General features: G+C 43.9%; 2 protein-coding genes across 10 annotated transcripts in view; one reads left to right on the plus strand and one right to left on the minus strand.

The window, feature by feature from the left end:
- Nucleotides 1-3,540, minus strand: part of LOC128072553 (calponin-3) — a 55,393-nt gene extending 51,853 nt beyond the window's left edge. Inside the window, exons 1-2 of one of the 2 annotated variants that reach the window (XM_052666460.1) lie at nucleotides 3,342-3,504; nucleotides 1,673-1,824 (exon numbers count right to left, since the gene is read on the minus strand). In XM_052666460.1, coding sequence (XP_052522420.1) covers nucleotides 1,673-1,824; nucleotides 3,342-3,489 — 300 coding nt within the window. In that variant the 5' untranslated portion in view covers nucleotides 3,490-3,504. Of the gene's footprint in view, nucleotides 1-1,672; nucleotides 1,825-3,341 lie in introns of both variants that reach the window. The other variant, XM_052666462.1, reaches the window with a different exon arrangement.
- Nucleotides 3,541-3,702: 162 nt separating this feature from the next.
- TLCD4 (TLC domain containing 4) overlaps nucleotides 3,703-21,140 on the plus strand; it is a 42,153-nt gene continuing 24,715 nt past the window's right edge. The window contains exons 1-2 of one of the 8 annotated variants that reach the window (XM_052666468.1): nucleotides 3,703-3,853; nucleotides 11,423-11,587. The gene's annotated coding sequence lies outside the window, so the exon portion shown is untranslated. The other 7 variants (XM_052666473.1, XM_052666475.1, XM_052666470.1 and 4 more) reach the window with 7 other exon arrangements.

The raw sequence follows: 21,140 nt of genomic DNA on the forward strand, positions 1-21,140 counted from the left end.
CTCTATGCTGAGTGCAGGAGGTAAGCTGGGTATCAGCTGAGGGGGCAACCAAGCACAACAGCTGCGATTATGGGCTAGAGAGAAGCGAAAGGTAAGTGATAGTGGGACCAGAGATGTCATAAAGAGGCTTTTCTGATTTTCTTTTCCAAAAGATTTAGTGGGTAGAGATGCAGCATTTTCTTTCTTGTAAGATAGATGTTGCTTCTGGCTTCCTTTCCCTCTCTCTGAATTCTGTAGCTTTTAGAATTGGGATGAGCCATACATCAAAAAGAGAAATTTGTCATATCTGTGGGTCTTTTACACAGTAATTCACTAAATGAATACACTGATTTTCTCTTCAATCACCATTATCACCTGTCTTCTGCTCAGTTCTTAGTTCTGGAAAATATACTTCCTTGACAAGAAGAGGAAGAGAATGACTATGGATTGAAGCTGTCAGTTTTCCCCTTTGTTGACTCAAAACTACAAGAAGCCACTAACACATTAGCTTTGAATGCATATGATGCATACGTATTCCAGCACTCAATGCCAAAACATGTCTTGGCTGAGAGCATAATCTGAAAGTTAGCAAATATATGTGATAGGCACGTGACCTTTGCTTTACAAATTCATCTTCTATTTTTGCTCTGAATGTTTTTCCTCAGTGGAAAAAGAATGGCCAAAATAAAGAGCATCTGCTGTGCAGACAGCAAACTCAGATGCGGCCAACTATGTTCCTCTGGCTTTCAGTGCTCAAGGAAAATATAACTACATGATGTGTTAGCAGTTGGAGGGAGTCAGAACGTGAAGTTGCTTAGCAAAACTAAGTATACAAATGGAAAAAATGCCTAACCTTTTAAAACTCAAAATATTTTTAAGAAATGTAATGACCTAGGTTTGGACATTTTTCAGGTAAGTGAACTGGGAGTTCAGCATTCACTCAGGTGATCAGTCAGAAAGCTACTGGCAGTAAGATGTATTACCTCCTTTTAAACACCTCTCTAACTAATGCTCAGTTTTAAAACCATATCAAATCACCATTCAGAAACACACAAGAGGGATACAATTCCAAGTAAGTTTTTTTTAGACAAAACATTTTAGATAAAACATTTTTAGATAAAACATTTAAAACACTTATCTCAAAAATAATTTCACCAAGGGAAAAGGCCAAACTGAAAAACACAAAAAATAACAAACCACCATATTTCTGTCTCCATACTTTTATAGCTACAAGCAATACGTCTAAGTCATTTACAAAACCAAAAGAAACTTATTCTTAGTGTGCTTTTCCTAAGCAACAGATTCCCTTCTTTCTATAATTACTTTCACTACAATTACACTTTCCCACTGTTTTTTATCAATTATAACGTTCACCAGAGGTAAAGATCATTTCAAAATTAAGTAAGATGGCAGTAAATGACATTTATTTTCAGGTATTTTGCATTTTCAGGGTCTATCTAGTTCAGCATTAATCAACTGTGTTTATTTGGCTCACTTTTAGCAACACAAGAAACAGTATATACAGAGTGGCACTTCAGCTGAGCTTCAGTGGCAGTGATTATCAATCACTAGAAAATCAAAAGCACATGCTGATCTTAAAAATAACCTTTTAAAGAATTGCTTCCAAATTGCCTTGAATTAGAATGTCGCATTAAGATCAAATTATCTTACAAAAATATGCTTAACAATTTACCTGGGAATTGGAGAACCTTTCAGCCCTTTTTTGTTCGAAAGAACGTATTTTAGCTTCACTCATCTTATCAGAGTCTGCAAGAACATAGCATCTAGGAGAGTATGACTCTGACAAACAACTGAGCAACCTCAGGATTTCTGTTGTGTGACCTCCTGCAAAACCGAAATATGTTGCTGTTAGTATATGAAACATTTTGTAATTTTCAATTTTTTCAGTTGAATTAGTCACTTTTACTTTTAAAGCTTATTAGTACTAATAATATTGGTAACACTCTTCTAAAATGAGAAGATTCAATTAAAGGATGATTGAGTAACACGAAGGCAATTCAGCTCCCAGTGCAGCTAAACTGATGGAAGTGTTTCAGCTAAATGAGATCACAAAGAAATGAGACGTTGAATGTCCTGTACATGATGCAAAATTAATTTGGCAGTTGCACTGTAGTCCATATTAAAAAACCACACCCTAGTGCGACTGTCCAAATAAAACTACATGAGAGCCCACTCGTGGCTGCGCTGTGGAGCAGAGACTCTCAGTGAGCACATTGAGTGCAGGCAGAATTCAGGGACTGTGCTATCCCAGCTCGTAATGCTGAAAACATATTGGCAATGATTTCTGAAGCTAAGCCAGGGTAAAAGCTGAGTGCCGGGACACAAACAGTCTGGCCCCAGCCGAAGGCTTCACCTACTGCCCTTGAATGGGTGTTGACAACCTTCTAACTGCAAGGTCACTTTGTTCAGGGAGCTGAGCTGGCAGTAAACCAAAGAGAAGGGGAGACAGTACTCTCGCTATGGCGTAGGGCTGATCTTTTTGTCAGTTTGGTTTCCAGAACTGAAGCCATGTGAATAATTGTAACAATGAAGTGGGGAGGGGGTCACCTGGGGATCAGTTTGGCTGGATCAAAATACCAAGCCCTGAAATATGTGCATGGCCATTTACTGGGTCTATTACCTCTAATTCTGCTGGAAGCTGCAGACCAAAATCATGAACTGAATGTATTCCTGCTATCTCAGGTTGTGTTTCATCAGCCTCCTAAGAGACCTTTGCTGTCAGAGACAGGTGTTCTGAGCTGGCAAACATCTGACCAGCACAGAGCCACGCTGCTGGGCTGACACAGGAATTTGGCACCTTCCTGCATGATCTATGCAGTGTTTTACAAACACTGGAGGGCTTTTCTCTTGAGCAACGGCTTATTGAAGCCTTCAGTAATTTCAGTGCAACCATCCAAGTATTTCCAAGAGCAGGAGATTCTGAATTCAAAAAGTCTCGAACAATTGAAGATGACATAATGTTGGTCAGTATTCTGGCAGCAGCACGACGGCAGGGTTAGTTCCTCACCGTCAGCGTGTGAAACTCACGCAGAGGTGATGAGCCCGGGGCTGCTCTGGCCACCTCCGCTGCCAGTTTTCAAGGAAGTCTAACTTATTGAAGGGAACGGACCGTTCAGCAGCCCGGGGAAGGTCATCGAGGTGCACCCGCAGAGCTCACGGGGCGAGGAGGCGGGCCGGGCTGGGGTCTGTCTGTCGCTCCTCACGGCGGCGCACCGCGACTACAGCTCCCGGCGTGCACCGCGGCACAACGCCAGCCCCGCGTTCGGTCTCGCGCCGCGCTGCGTGCCGGGAGACGTAGTTCCCGTGCCAGCCGCGAGCTCCTTGAGCAGCGCCTCACTCACCGGAGCCGGCCACCACTAGCAGCCTGAGAGGGGCCGTCCGCCGACCGCGGCGTCTCCTCGCCAGGAGCGCCCAGGGGACGAGCAGCAAGGGCAGCAGCAGGAGGAGGGAGGCCGCGGTGCCGCCCGGCGGCGGGAACGAAGGCTGCATGGCGCGGCCCGAGCGCCCGCCGCCCCGCGCGGAAGCGCCTCCCGGCAGACGGCGGCCGGCGCGGCCCAAACCTCCCCGCGCCTGCACGAGAGCCGGGGGGCGGCGGGGCGCCGAGGCGGAGCGGGGCCGGGCCGGGTGCCGGTGGGGGCGGTGCGTGCAGGCGGCGGGGGCTGACCCGGCCCTCGGCCTGAGGCTGACCCGTCCGTCTCCCGGACGGCGGGACAGACAGCGATGCGCGCGGCCTCGCACCAGTCCTCGGCGTGCGCCGCGCTCTCGCCTGCGTGCATCGGGAGGCGCGCACCGCTGCCCGTCCTCTGGCGCTGCACGGAGCGCAGGCCGGCACGCAGGAGCGAGCTTCGCCCAGGTATGTGTGCGCAGAGCGCCTAACGATGCGTGAAGTAGGAATAGCAAGACTTTACTGCCGCTCACGGTTCTCGGTTTGATTCGTTCTAATGCTTCAGCCCCGTGTTTCTGTACGAAGCCTGCGGCACCAGATCCGCGTTCTTTCCATCGCTGCAGCGTCCAGCTTCGTGTGGACGGCTGAGCGCAGGACTGACCTCGAGCGAGGGGTGCTGACAAAGCAAGGGTTGCGTTTGGTGATTAGGGGAGAGGGACCTCCGTCAGAGCCGCCTTCAGCCTAGCAGGTAGGATCGGCGCGCTCCAGAACTTCTCAGAGCGGTCCGACGCCGCGGCTTTGTGGATGGCGTGTCAGCCACGTGCCGGTAACCGCTGTGCGCGCCTGCCTCGTGTGCACGGGCACGGGAGCTCCGACGCTGCAGTTTTAGCCTTGGAAGCTGGACGGTTCTCTGTCACTTGTCACAAAAACGTGTGCCAGCCATGGGCTCGAGTAACTGCTGCGTCATTTACAAATAAGGTGCGTGCTTCCCAGCTACCATCCGCCGGCTTAGAGCTGAGTGAATCCTCCTGATTCATGGCCAGCATTTCTTCGCGTTGTGTGTTGTCCTTTCTTACGTCGCTGCAACGTGTAATTAGGCAGTTGTCTGAAGCAGACTATTAAAAGTATTGCCATAGCACGGTCTTCCACTCAGATGAGTAACTGTCCTGTAGACAGCCTCACAAAAGCAATTGCTACTTAATCATCACTGACATTTGGAAACAACAAGGCTTTAATTAATAGTTCTGTTGAGGATGTATAAATCTCAAAAATTATTTTTGCTTTCCACTTAATTAGCTTCATAAAACTAATAATTAGGAACAATAGAGATGTGTGACCTTAAATTACAGAAGAAAGGAGGAAAGCAATGGGGTCCTCTTTTGGAAAGTAACTACGATGTTAAAACGAGTTAACAAGTTGTATAGGCAATTTAATCCTATTTTTGTCTGTTTTGGTATCTTTCTCCTCTTATGCTTTTTCAGTGAAAAGAATGTCCTTAGTGTAAAATATATCCCAGATTACTACAGGGAGTGTAGACAGCAACTGTTTTTATTTAATAATTTCTTTTTTTCAGGGCTTTTCTTACAGCTTCTCTTTGCTCTGGTTTTTTTTTTCTTTTTTTTTTCTTCATACTGTAAGAAATTTTAAGGAGCTGCCCTTTGTTGGGCTTTGTATTCAGAAAAACAGTCTTGAAACCTTGGCAGCAGAGAATAATATGAAAAACTTGAATTTATTTTCATCTTTTTGTGTTATTTCCGCTGTATATGTGTATTTCTCCTTTCTATGCTGAATATCTCTGTGAGGATGTTTTGGTGAAATTCATTAAAAACTGTTCTAAGCCTGGTAAAATTGGAAGATTTATTTGGTTGGTTGGTTGATTGGTTGAGCAAGTTGTTTAGAAACAAGAGGAAAAGGTTAGAGTGATACATACCTGTTCCTTGGACTAGGAAACTGAGAATCTGATGATTGCTTGGATACAAAGCAAAGATGCTGAGGTTACAGGGAGTCTAGAAAGGTAACAACAGACTCCTAGGACAAGTGCTGGAAGTTTTAGTCATTGGGAATTCTGCTGAATACCAGATATAGCTTTCAAGAAGCAACTGATTGCAAAGCTTGAGGGAAGAGTCAGAGTTTGGTGAGGCCAGTTAAAATAACTGTTTAAAGACTGAATAGGCAATCTGCAAGCTGCAAACCTAAAGCTTTCAGATGTTTTATTTCTTTTATTCTTTTTGAAAACTGAGTAGAGTGAGCCTGTAAAGGTATCATCTGCAGTGTAACACTGCTAATTATGTCTTTTGTTTTTCAGTAGGACTTTTTTTTTTTTTTTTTTTCCCCAGTGTGTTTGCATTCTTTCATATCGCAGCAACTCCCTGCTTACAGTCAGTGTCCCGGAGCAGGGAAATAGCAGGCTTAGTCCTGTAGGAGTTAAGTAGCTCAATAGATGGGGCGGGCAGGTTGCTCTCCATTTGGCTGTGTTGCACATGCAGTCATCAGTTCCTTGTCCAAGTGCCTTGAGAATGCTTTGTCTCAGCATCGAGTATGCATGTGAAAGTTAATAACAGAAAGCAGCAACTCTCCTGAAGTTTAGCACATTGTGGTCACATTGACTAAATGATGTGAAGCAGGTGAGGTATGGGACTTTTACAAGGAAGACCACAGTTAGTGACAGACAACAGTTTTTTTCAAGGTTGTAAAATGAAAAATGCTGCCACTGAATGCAGAACCTATTTGTGTGAGAGAAGCAGTACAGTCGCCCTGAAATAATATGTCAGAAAGTGATGTCAGTGCAGTAATTGCAAAGGCTCTTTCCAGTACTTCTGCTGCATATGCAGAAAGTACCTTTGAACTTTGTTACTGAAGGAGAAATTATCCACATTCATTCTATGTAACTGATTGATGTTATCCAAAAGAAAACTTTGAAACTCACAGGTAGGAAAAAATAGATTTAAAAAAAATGGTATTGCATTTTTTTTTCCTATTTACTACTGTATAAAGAAAAAAAATGCTGCTGTCCTTTTTGTGTGTGAATATTCTCTGTGGAATATTCTTACTGGTACATTTGGTGCATGTCTCCAAGAAACTCTTTTCCAGCAACTAAAGTACACCTTGTGTTCATGCTTTCTTAACTGGCACTTTGATTGCTTCATTTCTCCTTCTAATGATAAGTTCTAGAAGTAGGCATAAGAAGTATTATTAATATAAAATTAATTAAATAGGAAAATGAAGTACTTGTGTTGTTCAGATGGTATTTTGCTTTTGGTGCCTTCTTAGATAAGTATCTTCTAAATTCCTTGTCCATTTGATGAGGTTTTTTCAGGTTGTTCAATCTGTGATTTTTTACTGCAAAGTAACTTACAGGTAGGGTAAGTAGATGAAGTGACTCTGGACAGAATCTTCATACAGCATTCCTGGAGCTTAATGATATTACATTACAACAAAAATTTTCAGACTAGAAGGCTTGCTCAGGAGATTCCTGCCAGCCCCAGGGAACATGCCCCACACATACTTCTTGCACTTGTTTTCTTAAGTGCAGTCATTTTGCTGTGTTTTGAGCGAGAATGCGGCTCTACGAACATCTCCAGCAGCACAACTGGAGGTAAACTACCAAAACAGTTTGAGGTTGGGTGAGGAAAAGGGCAGGAACCTGTCAGCCAGGCTTTGCCACTGGAAAGATCGCCCTATGGAACGCTTTATCATGTTAAACCTCAGTCATGTTATGTATCTAAATATGTTGTCTGATTAGAGAAAGAACTTCTGACTGGGTTCCTAATCAATCTTTTCTCATGCTAGAACTGTAGAGCTGTGTCTGGAAGACTTTAGAACAATACCAGCATCATGGATGTTGTGACAAATTCTGCTGTTGGGAAGAGCAGGGATTGTTAAGGTTGTAGACTGGAGTGCTGTGCAGGAGCTGGGGACAAGGTGGAGCAGGCAGCTGGTCAGTGTCCAAGTGAGAGATGTGCTCATGTAATGGCAGATCAGGGTGTATCGGAGTCAGTCTTGCAAAATGCATCCCTTTTAGCTGCAGTTACTTTCAGCTACTTTGTTTGGACTGAGTTTACTTTTGGTTTTTTGTGAGTCAGAAACTTAAAAAGCTGCTATCATTGCAATTATAGTAATGCAATCTTAGAAGTCCTGATTAGTATTTGGGATCAATAACATCTGTATGTTCACTTTACAGTTAGTACTGTGCTTCCTGGCATGACAATGTTTCTTATATATATTTAAGATGGTTCCCATTTATTTAAACACAAAGAAAAAACATTTGCAAACAGTTGAACAGTGCTTGATACCACTGCCTGAAAAGCTGGAACAAAATCTCTCAAATAATGAGATTAATTCTCTGAATTCAATTGCCTTCTTTCTCCCATTCACATTTGCCATTCTTTCCATTTTGATTTCCAGTAGTGTGCTCTGGTGTCTAATGCTGCCATCGGTGGCAGACAACAAAGTGGTTGTTAGCTTACAGCTAAATAAGGAAGGTATCCTTCCCTGCAGCTGCCTGCAGATTTTACATTTCTTGAGAAATACTCAGATTTCCCTTTCTGTCTGTGACAAGTTTCTGTACGTGGGCTGTGGGAATGGGCGAGAAGGGAGGAGGCTGCTTATGGAAGTCTCTTTGGGCCAAAGTACCACCTATGAGTTTGCAATCAAAGTAGCAATTTGTAGGGAAAATGTTTTTCTGTGCTAGGCACGAGGTGTGCTGCTACCAGATGTCCCATCAGCCCGGTCTGACAGCACACCAGAGAGCCAGCATTGCTCCAATGACCCCACATTTGGTAGCAGCGTGAATGTGTTCTGAGTGTGGTTTTAGGAAGCATGAGCATTAGTGGTATACAGCACCAAAAGTGCATACTGCAGCTTGCCCTGATTACTGGGTAGTACACTTAGGGAGCGGTCCTGCAACATAATGTAAACTCGTGTTCTTTGATCTATTCAAAGAGTTGGGAGAAAGAGGCTATTGTTTCACAGCTCAGAAGTACTGAGCAGCCTGGAGTTCACTGGGTGCCTCTGGCTGCTCAGCCTGGACAAATAAGTCCCTCCCCACTCCTCCTTGCTTCTTTGTGTATATTTATATTCCTAAAAATAAGTATGGAGTCTGATACTAACTTCCTGAAAATAAATCTTCAAGTCTGCTCATAATGTAAAAAGGAATTTACAGCATACTCGGTGGTGAGGTTGTAGGATTCCCTGCACGTTTCCTGCTTCATTAAAACTGGTGAGTTCCAGTGATGGATCTGTGAGCAGAATGTGGGGGCACACATTTGCTTTGCTTTCTTTGGATCCTTGCTGCCAGGAGAAATTTGGCCATTGCTAATGCTGCTGGTAGAGGGAGACAGCCTTATCCATGACCTCATCCATCAGCTTGCATCAGCGTATTCTTCCTCCTCTCAGAGGTACTTGGAAATTGGTACTTGGATGACACTGCTGGCATCTCAGGTCTGTTTGTAGGTTCCAGTACTCTGCTCTCAGCATGTTCGGGTTTTAGAAAAATGTTTCTCACCCTCTTATGCTCTCTTCTTCCCCTGCTTATGCAGATATGAAGTGTGATGCTCTCCACAGTAAGGATGAGTTCCTGAGATGAAAGAGGGAACATTTCTGAGCTGTTAAAATTTCTGAAGATCTGGCATTGAATTAGTAAAAATACTGGAGCTGGGAAAAAAAAAAAAAAAAAAAAAAAAAAAAAAAAAAAAAAAAAAAAAAAAAGTCATATAAAGAAGGAAGAGACGATGTGCTGTGGTTTTGTTCTATGCTGTATTTGGTTCTCATTTCTCTCCCTCCCCTTTTTCTTGTGTCTTTACAGTTATATTTTAAAATGTCATTTATTGACTGTTGTTTGGGGATGCTGCCGGGTATGGCTGGAGGTCTGGGGATTGGTCCAGACCCTGTTAGAGGCCATTTAGTGTAATGACTTCATGAGCTCTCCATGGAAATTGAATTCTTTGTAGGTTTATAAAGACTGGTCAAGTTACCTCAGTGTTTTAGTTTGTACAAGCCTGTGTATTGATGTTGTAAGACAATATATTAAAAATTTGGAATCTGCCATTCCTTCTTTTGCTATTTTCTGTTTTGTTACAAACATGTAAGATGTGAAGTCCAGACAAACTATTAATGAAAAGCTCTCATAGTTAACAATCCAAATAAAACAAGATAACTTGCCTTCTGCACTACATTTTAAGTCTTCAATTATGTAATCAATACACCATTTAAAAACAGGTAATTTTTTTTTTTTTCCCATCAACTTCAGATGCATAATGTTGTTCTCTCAACGAATAAATGAATTGGGAAATTGTACACAATTTGCATCAACTATTGTTGAATTTAATGCATGTGCCATGAGGGTTGGTCCGTTCCTGTTGTTGTGAATTAAACAATGTTAATGAGACAGTTGCTTAGAGCTAAGGAATTATGTTAAGTATTTTGCTGACTGACTAATAGTGTATGACTGAAGAGAAGTAAAACTTATGCTTGTGAAAGCACTCAGGAGATGTCATGGTAGCTCCTGATTTATTAATGCTGGATTAAAGACAAGTTAAAAAAGTAGAATTTCAAAATAGAGATCTTGCACGTGATTTCATATTATTTTTAAAAATACTTTGAAGACAAAATATGTTTTCTTTTCTTCTGGACCTTTGTGTCTGAGGACTGGTATGATTGGAGATGCTAGCAGTTTTTACACAGGAGTTAGCCATGCCAAGAGTGTGTTCATGCACTGAAATATTTTTGTTTGTTTTACATCTAATTGAGAAACCATCAGGTAAATGGCAATTGCCTTTCAGAAGTCCCGTCCATGGGAAGAACAATTTGTTCAAAATGACACGGAGAAATTCCTGGCTCTGGAATTCCCTTCCCCATGTGTTTGTTTTGGTAGTCAAGATCAGCATCAGCAGAAGCCATGATCCTTGCAACTTCCACAGCATGGATGGGGAATGTGTTCTCTTCCAGATTATTTTTTATTGTAGCAGTATGCAGGAATTACTGGGACAGGTGCTGTACAAATGTAAGATGTCCCTGTTTTAAGGAGATGTAATTTTTGTGTTTTTTTTTTAAACAAAGATTAATTATGCGAAGAGCAGTGTATTGCCTGGCTTCTTGTATTTTCTTTAGGATAATTTGACAAATAAGCGTTTTGTTTAGTGCCCAGATGGCCTACATTTGTGATGATCAGATGTTTTGAGTTCTGAACGTGGTGCACATGTAGTGCTGTGTGCAGTGAGTCGAGCGCTTGCTGTGTGCACGTGGAGTGCAGGGCGACCACAACGTCCCTGACCTGTGTGTGGCACAGTGTGTGTGTGGGCCTTGGGGCTGGAACATCGAGGTCCTGCTGCCCATGATAGCTGGGATGTGAAGGCTCTTTCTGTCAGTGGGATGCTCTTGTTTCTGCTGGGCATAGTTTCCACACAGTTTTTATGTGGAAAGAAGAAAGAAGACATTGCCAGAGGAGCTCCAGATGTGTAACACCTGTAACTCCACAAATCAAGTGAACAAGTGCCGAAATTTAGCTGAAATTTATGAAATCCAGTAGTACCATTGTAGCAAAGTGTGTATATGAGCAGTAAAACAAGAATAAATGTACAATGCTGGACAGAAAGAGTGGTGTTGTCATTGGTGAATATTAAATTTCCAGAAAAATGGCATTGTATACAATTACATTATGGTGTATTTGTTGCAATTCACAGAGACTTTTTGAACTCACTTACAATGTATACATAGTATGTTTTATGTCCACACTTCCACCTTAGCTTTACTTACACATATTACATAGACAATTAGATTATTTTTCCTGTTTTCTTAACTCATTATTTATTATCTATGTATTTTATATTCAGTTTCTTTCCTAATATTTGTAGATATCTGAGTAAGTTGACCAGAGTGCTGCTTGTCTGTAAAGATGTTTATGGTGTTTGAATAGCATCAGTGGAAACGGAGGCCTAAAAACTTTCCCCTCTGGGTCTGAAAGGAAAGCTTTAGTTCTGTGTTTCAGCATGAAATGATGTAAATCCAATGTTTCTTCTCTTTTTATATCTTTCTTACCAGGGCTGCTGTTTAGATGAGAGACTGGTGAGTTACAGAGCACGAGCTCCTTCACGTGACCAGAACTGCACAGGGACTTGTTTGAAATAATGTGCAGATCCAGGCTGTAGACAGAAGGAAAATCTATAAACCTGCTGGTAGCAATGGAAACTAAGAATTAAACTCTAGGTAAGAAGCTCATAATTGGTAAGAGTGCCAATACAAATTTGTTTTAAATAAATGATCATTGTGGTCCTTTTCAACCCAGGCCATTCTGTGATTCTATGATTCTATAAAATTACAGCATTAACAATTCCACAAGCAGGATTTTTGCAAAAAAAATATTATCAGCAAAAAATAAAGAATAGTACATTCTGGAGCTTTGAAACAGGTACATTTAGGTCATAAAGTATACTTCCTTTAGAAGCAATATATTATCTCCATTAATATTTACTACCCAAAGAGAAATTTAAAAGTTTTAGTATGTAAGAGATCAATTTAAATATCATGTTGTTTTCTGAAAAGTTTACAGTAATTGTAAATATTTTTCAATATGGTATTAGCAAACCATATAGAAAATGTTTTTTTGTTGTTTTTTTAAAAATTTATTCAGGATTTTAAAAATGGATTTCAGTAGCATTTAGGCATAAGTAATATGTCTGCAGGAGGTTTTGTTATTTCTTTGTGCTGCTGAGAAATTTTCCTTCATTTCCTCAAGACTCAGATTAGCAAAGGGTGGAAAACTCAGGGAAGATGGTAGATATGCTTTTGTAAAATCTTAAAAGTTGACCAAAATATTTGGGAGGAGCTGTATTGTCTGAAGAAACTACATAGCATTTTCAGATTAAAGATATTTTAATGTCAGATACATTATAAACCAATCGTTTTGCACCATGGTACATTCTGAAAAAGGCCTCATTGGATGCAGGGCAGCTGCTATGGCATGTGCCAAAGCTGAGGCTGATCTACGAGAGGCTTAGAAGCTGCTTTTAGCATGCAGATGAGTGATACTCTCCCAAGTGTGCATTCTCCCTCATTACCTGATGTGCTGCTTCTGAATATCTGATGCTATCATGTACAGTAGAATACCTAAGGTGAAAACGTGGTTTTATTCTCTACTTAAATTATGCTAATTTTAATTAACAGCCTGCCTATTAAAGAGGCATTGCTTTCTGACCCTTTGCATGTTGAATGGCTGGGAAGTAATTTGCTTGGTTGTAGTGCTGCTTGGCTCCAATTTCATGCTTTTCAATCGCATGCCATTACAAAATACATCTCCCATTTTCTGCTGTTCTGACATCACCAAATTCCAGTCACTACCCCATTCCACAGTGCTCTTGTTGCTAAGAGCCTCAGCTATCACAATGCAGAAGGAAATATATGCATGCAAAGAAAATAGTCTTGAATGATCTCAGGCTTCCTCCTGCTGCTTTCAGTGTGCTTCATCTCGTGGATTAGGGAACCAAGAAGTAGCATTAATTTCAGAGCTCTCTAGGTTAAGCCTTTGGGAATTGAATGCTTTCTGCACCCTTAGTTTGCTGATCCTAAGAGTGCATCCAGGTGCAGCATTGTTTATTAAAGGGCATAAGTGACAAAGCTGCAGTGCTGCCTTTATTACTTCATTGCTCAGATGTGTCTTTTGGGCACATCGGGGGAAGAAAACGCATGGAGGAGTGTGAGGCCAATAGCGATAGAAGAAAATACTGTGACAGAAAAGGAAAAGGGGAGAGAAAACAGAGGATAAAGCAGGAAAGAAAAGAGGGAAAAAAAGAGTTGGTGTAATGCAGTTTGATGTTTTTTCATAAGGCTGACACGGTGTGTCAGCGTAGCGATTTGTACTGCAGGACGATAAACTCACCATACGCCATTTTACAGGTCAGGCTCAGTAGCTTCTGGATGGTTATACTTGGGACAATAATGCCAGTAGAGAGGGTAATGCTGCAGGTGAGATTAACTAAATGAAGGAGGCAGTGTGTGTTCAGAGATAAATGGAGAAGACAGAAAAACTGGAAGAAAAACTGAAGAAGGGTGGCTGAGATACAGGACGAGGTTAGCGACCAGACAGCTTTCCAGAACAAGCCTTTGTTTGAGCACTGAGAGTAAGTACTGCTGTCAGAAATGCTGTTTCAAATGGAGAGGTGACTGGAGCTAGGAGAGCTGAATTAACTGATCTGAGATGGAAAAGGGAGAGTGTGTTTAGAGGAAGTAAACTAGTGCAGGGGAAAACTAAGATATTGTTTAATATACTGTTACTCAAATACGTGTCAAGAAATGATATAGTGACCTGTGCTGGAAAGGTAAGATTTACATTCTATGGTACTCAAATCTGAGTGTGTATAACACAGCATGCATCGATGTACAAAACGTGCTGTTTGGAAAGAGTAGATATTGTACTTTTTTTCAGGCAATGCAGCTCGATAACTATTAACTGGGAACATGCAGAGCGTATGTGGGGGAAGTATACAGAAACAGTGTGTTTTCTCTATGAATTTTTTGTTTTTTTGGGGTGTGGGGTAGGAGGAGTTGTGGTGTTTTTTAAATGGCATCTTTTTTTCTGATTTGCAATCACCATTTCCCTCCCATTTTTCAGCTATTTTAGCTAACACCAAATTTAGGTCCTTTCTTTTCAGTGTCTTTTCAGCCACGGGTTGTCTATATTAAATGCTGTAACATTAGCTGCCTACAGTTACTGTGATTACGCTCCAGGGGTGGCCTGAACAATTTTCGTACAATGGAGTTGGCTCTTTTCTCACTCACACCAGTCTAACTGTTGGCTTCAGTGCAGTTGCTCTTGATTCACAACATTGTGAAAGGAGAATTTTGCTTGCTCTTTCATACATTCCTTCATCTCCACAATGTTTTTGCTTACATGTATAATTGATTCTCTGGGAATATCTCCTGCTGCTGACAGGTAGATTTCCTAAGATGAAAATAAATTTAAGCTCTTCTTAGATTACTGAATTCAATCCATTGCTGCTACAGCACCACATTATATAACTTATTTCATAAACTGATCAGGTTGTGCTTTAAACGTTAAGATTCTACTCTTAATTCAGATGGAAAGGTTAGTTATGTCCTAAGTTCAAAAAAAGCCAGAACCAAAATAGTTTTCAGCTGCTCTGGAAGTATTGTGCTTTCTCACATATGCCTCACTTTTCAGTATGGTGGCTGTGATAAAAATTTCATACTCTGCAGAGGCAAGCTCAGCTCTGAGACAACACAGTTTTGAAATAACAGGCATACTTAGAAAGGTGCCGTGGGGTTTTCTGTTCATTGTCACCTCTCAGATTTTAGTAGGAAGTACAAGCCATCATCTGACAACACATTTCTGCCATACCTGGAGTGTCACTCTGTTTGTCAGTTACAGGAGAAGGATAAGGAACAGGTGCGTAAAACTTGGCTGAAGATGAGCTGCTACTTTCCTTTGACACCCCATCTTAGCAGATCCACTCCACTTCAGCCAGATTTGTTCTTCATTTGTTGAATTTTTTAGCTAGTTGACATGAAGCTTAAGATCATCAGTGTAACCAAGAGGTTTTGTTGCATGGATGAAAGAAGAGTCCATTTTTTTTCTCTTAGGTAGCGTAAATAAGAGGATTCAACTGAAACTAACAGAATGCTGTTACGTACAAATGTTACTGCAGTACCTCCATGTCTTCCCTGCTTTTCCAATGCTCTTTCAGCGTATTTGCTCTTTCATGAAGATGGAAAACGATTTATTTTTCTTGTCCCCTGTTCCTTTATCTCTATGCTACACCTCTGTTTAGCAACTCTGTTGCCCTTACTTCCTTTCCTAGCTGAAGCTTGGCTCCAGAAGTTTAGTTTGTTATTGGGAAACCTCTTGACAGTTACCATTATTGGGGCAACCGCAAAGGGAGTGATAAAACTGCGTGTAAGATGTATAGCAGCCAGTTGGCTATGGCACTACTATGGTTACTGTTTATCCCACCCTTTGGGTAGTGTATTTCCAATGCAAATAACAGGTGCACTATATGCAGCTGCGGGCCTCCTGGTGCAAGTGCTGTGAGTAGTTGTGCTGCGAGTTCATCAGTGACTTGGATGCTGGACAGGAAGGTGTACTAAGTAAATTTGTGGATAACACTAGATTGGGAGGAGCCGTTGAATCCCTCAAGGATAGAGAAGCCTTGCAGACAGATCTTGGCAAATTAGGGAGCTGCATGAAGTTTAACAAGAGCAAGTACCAGATTCTGTGCCTGGGACAAGGCAGTCCTGGATATGTGTACAGACTGGGGGATGAGAGGCTGGAGAACAGCTCCATAGAAAGAGGTCTGGGGTTTCTGGCTGATGGCACATTGAATATCAGTCAACAATATGTGCTGGCAGCCAACAGGGACAGTTGTGCCCTGGTGTACATCAGGACCAACGCTGCCACTGAGCAAGGGGGGGGGGTAACGGGGGGGAGGGACTGTCTTGTTTTGCTCTGTGCTGTGCAACCTCACCTCTGTAAGCACTGTGTGCAGGTTTTGATGCCAGAATGTAAGAAGGATAAAATGCTATTAGAGAGCATCGAGAGAAGGACTACAAAGATGTTGAAGGGTCTGGAGGTCAAGGCATGTGTGGAGCAGCTGAGATCCCTGCGTTTGCTCAGCCCACAGCAGTGGCTGAGGGAGGCTTCGTGGTGGCTGCACAGAGGGAGCAGAGGGGCAGTGCTGAGTTCTGCTGTCTGTGACAGGGCCCAAGGGAATAACATGGAGCTGTGCTGTGGAGGGGCAAGTGGGTGTTAGGAACAGGGTCTGCACCTGAGGACAGTGGGCATGTCTCCAAACCTGCATGAGTTCAGGAAGCTTTTGGCCAGCACTCTCAGACATAGGGTTTGCGTCCTGTCTGGAGGCAGGAATTGGACTCTGATCCTTCCAACTCAGGATATTCTGTGATTCATGCAACACTTTATGAGAGTGTAAAGTTACTCTCTTGATTTTGTTGGAGTTTCCTTGCCCATGCAATACTGGCATAGTATGTTTGCACAGAATACTTCTTGGGGTTTGCTTGGACGTAGGACATCCAAGTTGAAGCTGCTGAAGGTATGCAGTAACATCCAATTCCAAATGTATAGGCAATGCTCAGAATATTCCTGCAGGATATTTCTAGCTGATAAAGAGAACAAATAACCAAAGTAAGTTAGCCTGAGCACACAGTAGCCATATTTAAACATGCATACAGCTTTTCCTTCTGCTGCAATGCTTTTGTACCTCCTTAGCTGGTTCTCTTTTATCTGTAAATCCTTTTTGTCAGAAGGATGAGAGATCCCACAGGGAGAGCAGTTGCCAGCCAGGAATTCTCAGTGCATCATCATCTGTCAGCTTTCCAGTCAGCTTTGCTCAACAAAGCACATGTGGCTGTTGAGAGACAGCATTGGTTCTGGTGTTTGACAGTGCTCATTGCGGGCCAAGGTGCAAGCAGCGAGGCAGGTCAGACAAGTTTCACCCACACAGTGTGCTGGGCCAAAGGAATTATTTGGTAAGATGTGTACTACACAGGCCTGATGTAGAGGTCTGGGGAGTGTCTGGCTTGTCTTGTAGATGCTTCCTAACTCTGTAGGTGATGAGTTATTTTGAGGTTTAAAACTCTGATAGGTGGTCTGGCAGAGTTATCTGTTCAGATCAAGACACTACCATGCTCATCTGCCTGCTTTATCCTGCTGCTAGTACTACCACACTTTGATGGAATAGCCTCCAGGTCACAAGCTGGCATATTAAACAATTACCTCCTTTAATTGTTGTGCTCTGCTAAAGCAATCATGACCTCAGGCAGCTGGGAGAAAGAACACCTTAAGACAAGGCTGAAAAATATACTAGATCTTGTTGGTCAGAGCTTCTGGTTGTGAGCTGTAAGCAGAGAGTCTTTGCCAGACCTGCCTCTCCCTGTGTCCCTGTGGGCTTGAGAACAGCCACTGCTGCCTTTGCTGGTGCCACAGATTTTTGGTCACCCCAGAGTCCTGCTGCTCATTTGAATGGAAAACGGTTATTGCAGTCACTTTGCTTAGGAAGGGGAAGGTATGTACAAAGTATGTACAAAATATGTACAAAGAAGCACATATAGGGTATGTACAAATAAATTTTAAATTTGGTGATACAGGGCTAAGCAAAAATTGAGGCCTGCTCATTGGAAAGTGAATTTTTGAAGAAAATTCTCTTCGGGCTTTTCTAGTTTGCCATTATGAAAGTGGTTTAAGATCCCACCATGCTGTTCTTAGGCTTTATTGTTTATTTTGTTTCATCAGAAACCCCAGATATACGTAATAGAGGGCAGGTTGAAATGTTCCACTATATGAAGAATAAATTGATAGAGTAAAATATGAGAGCTTTTTAAATCCCAATTTCATTAAGAAATTGTGTGTATGTGCTATTGCTGCCTTTGTTTGTCCATCTGTTTGATGCTGGAAGAAGGTTGCAAGCAGGCTTAAGATCTCCTGCTTTGTTCAGCTGAGTATGTCATGTGGAATTCTGTTACCAAAGTGCTGCCAGAGTCAGTCAGCCGTAGGACACAAGTCCAGCTGAAGTCAAGCCTCAGCAGTCCGGATCTTTACACAAATTCTTACCTGGCGGTTGATTTATTTGTTCAGCAATGGATTAAGCTTTAAACAAGTACAGGTGCTGGGGATGTGCCCTGCCCACCTCCTACGGGTTTCCAGTAGGCAATGTCAGTTTCGGTTCTGTCTTTGAGCCTTTGTATTCCTGCTATGAGAGACATCTTGCAAGAGAAATTAATAAGCACAGCTGGGATAGATGGTTTCTTGGGCAACGGCAGCTGATCCTGTTGCAATTACATCTGAATACCTTTAAAGTTATGTTCGTTGAGAGAACTTATACATTTTTTATCTTAAAGATCAGGCATCCTTGCTCAAAAAAGGGAAGTTGGAGTGTTTTAGGATGCATTTGATGAAGGTTTCAAAAGGAAACAATTTTGAGTATTTTGTTTCCTGCTTGGTAAGATTTACCATTTCCTGGGAGAAGTTAACCAAGTCCGTCAATCTTCAGTGTTTAATTTTGTTAATGCAATTTTGCTTTGATTTTCTATTTTTTAATAAATACAATGTAACGGCTCAAAGATGCAAAGTGAATAATAATTTAAGCAAAATCGGAGCATTTGATTTCAAAACCAGCAAGTATCAGCAGTACCTGCACTCTGCACAACCCAGGATCACGGGTACTGCACCCTTCATACGTACGGCGCAGTCGAGGAGCATTTTTCCCATGAAATATATTCGGCGGCGGGGCCAGAGAAAGGCGCGGTGACTGGAATTCTATCGAAGGGGGAAACGCTCTGCGTAGCAGCCCTTTTTCCTCCCTCGACACGTAAGCCTTTCTCAGCCCCGAGCATTTAGTAGCAGAATTTGGGGTCCAGAGTCCAGCGCGGCGCGACGCAGCCTGCAGAGAGGCGGTGAGTGCGCTCGGCGGGGCGGGCGTGGTGCTGTCGGGAAGCCCCAGGGAGGGAGGCAGCGGTGCGGCCGTCCCCCGCAGCTGATGGCGAGCGGTGCGGCCGTTCCGGTTCGCGTCGGGTTTTGGCTCGGCGCGGCAACGCCACCGCGGCGGGGCGGTGCTTGCTGGCCCCGCTCCGGGCGCTGCGGTGTGCCCGCACCCTGCCGCTACCGCAGCCGCCGCCGCGCCCCGATCCGCGGTGCCCGTCGGCGCCGCCTCCCGCGGGCGCGGTCCGCCGGGGGCTCCGGGGTCGGGGGAGCCGCACTCCCCTGGCGGAGCCCTGAGGCAGGTGGCGGCTCGGCCGCTTTAAGGCTGCGCCTGCCGTAACCCGAGCATCCCGTGCGGGAAGGGCTGGTCTCGCCGCCGCCGAGAGGCACGGCTGCAGCTCGGCGCCGGTAGCCCCGCTTTCGGGTGCCGCGGGCCGGGAAAAAGTGGGCGCTCACTCCTCTTCTGTCTCCCCTCCCGGCTCCGTTAGCCGGCGAGGACGAGTGGACGGAGGCTGCGAAGCGGAGGTAAAGGCGCAGGGGCGGCGCAGCTCAGCCCCTTCGTCCCCACCCCTGCCGGGCTGCGCGGCGGCTCCCTCCCTCCGTTACTCCCTCCTTCCCTCTCTCTCTCTCGGCGACCGCCCCGCACGGGGCCGCCCCCAGCCCGCGGGCCGCAGCCGGCGGCGCTGGGGGCCGTGGTAGCGCGGAGCGCAGCGGACGTCTTTCTCCCGCGGCCGACAGCAGCATTGCCCTCTGCTCGGGCCGGCCCTGCCCCTGCCCTTACCCCCGCCCGCGGAGTCCCGCCGCTCCCGGCTGGGCGCACTCCGAGGTAACGCGGCCCCGGGCCGCTGCTCGCGCGTTCCTGCGGGGCTTCGGTGCCGCTCCTCGGGACCGCTCGGGCTGCGCTCGCCGTATCTCCGAGAAGTTCTCTCTTTCCTTCCTTCTCTGTTTTCCCCCTTTCTTCCCCGCTGAGAACTTCTTGCAGTGTGTGAGGAGATGGATGTTTCTGATAAATGACATAGCAACACGTAGCTCGCTTCGGTACCAAACTGCGTCGCGTCGGGTCGCTGCCACGGCGCTCCGGAGCATAGCCGTAAGTGGAGCTTGGCTGTAAATGTCCTTACATAGAACAGGGAATGTCTTAACCTACGATTGTTATTGCTTTTCTTCGTGTCTCCGTTCTTCTGCTGCGATGTGGTAGGGATATTTCCTGCATTTCCTACTGAGCTAACAAATGCAGTTCCAAGCTAATCAGGGCAGTAGAAACTGTGGTTCAGACCCAACAACACTTGAGCATTGCAGCTGGTTTATTATTAGGTTTAATATAATGTGTGCCAACAGTCAGCAGTAGCACAGAGTTCTTTGCAAATTACCATAGTAAGGTTTACAAGGGTTGGGTTGAGCTGTGAGTTTTAACCAGACCAGGAGAGCATGGCGCTGAGCGGAATGCCCTGGTATTGCTCGCAGTTTTACCACGTTATCTTGTTTGGAAAGTGATCCTGTGTGTCTTGCAGTCCAGCCTGGCAGAGGTGAGGGCTGTGGGCCTTGTGTCTCATGCTGTGCCTACACACTGGGTTGTGGCAGGGCAGCGTGTCTTACTGTTCTGATGGGAAAGGCTGATGTGAGCAGAGGAACAGCAATCTGAGCAGGACACAAATGCCGAGTGCCATTGATGGTACAGGTGCTGGATAACTCTACTCCTCCTTTATGCTCTCAGTAAGTGCTGGCTTCTTGCTATCCGAAGTTGCTAATTGTTTCATACTGGGTGAATGAATTCTGAGTTTATATATATCTACTTAATGGTTTTCTTTTCTGTTTTTTTTTTTTTTTTTTTTTTTTTTTTTTCCTTCTCCCTGATTTTCAAGTAGAAACAGAATGTGAGGAATAGCACGTGGTATTAATACCAGATGAAAGGATTGTATTTTCAGCTGTTTCTGAGTACAACTGAAAAGTGATGTTATTAGCTCTTTCAAAATTAGTGGGGTCGATAGAACAGTTTGATACTGTGCTGCTAGAGTGGTGCCTGACTAACACCTTTCTCACTGTTGTCAGCTTCCAGTGTTTGATAATATTTATTTATCTGAAGTCTACTTTGAAAGATGCAGGAGTGAAGTTGTAATTACTGTCTAGCTCAGCAGTTGAGACAATAATCTGGGTAAGCCAGGAGAAGACTGCTGTTCAATAACTAATGGTGAGGATCCAACACTGTTACATTACTCTTTTCCTGTGTTGCGAAGTAGTTACACCAACTCTCCCCAGTATCAGCTGGCTGAATGGTAATCAATGACTGTGCAGTTTGGGGGATAAAGTGTCTGCTCA

The sequence above is a fragment of the Tympanuchus pallidicinctus genome, unplaced genomic scaffold (genome assembly GCF_026119805.1).
Source record: "Tympanuchus pallidicinctus isolate F22 unplaced genomic scaffold, pur_lepc_1.0 scaffold7, whole genome shotgun sequence".
Classification (NCBI taxonomy): Eukaryota; Metazoa; Chordata; class Aves; order Galliformes; family Phasianidae; genus Tympanuchus; species Tympanuchus pallidicinctus.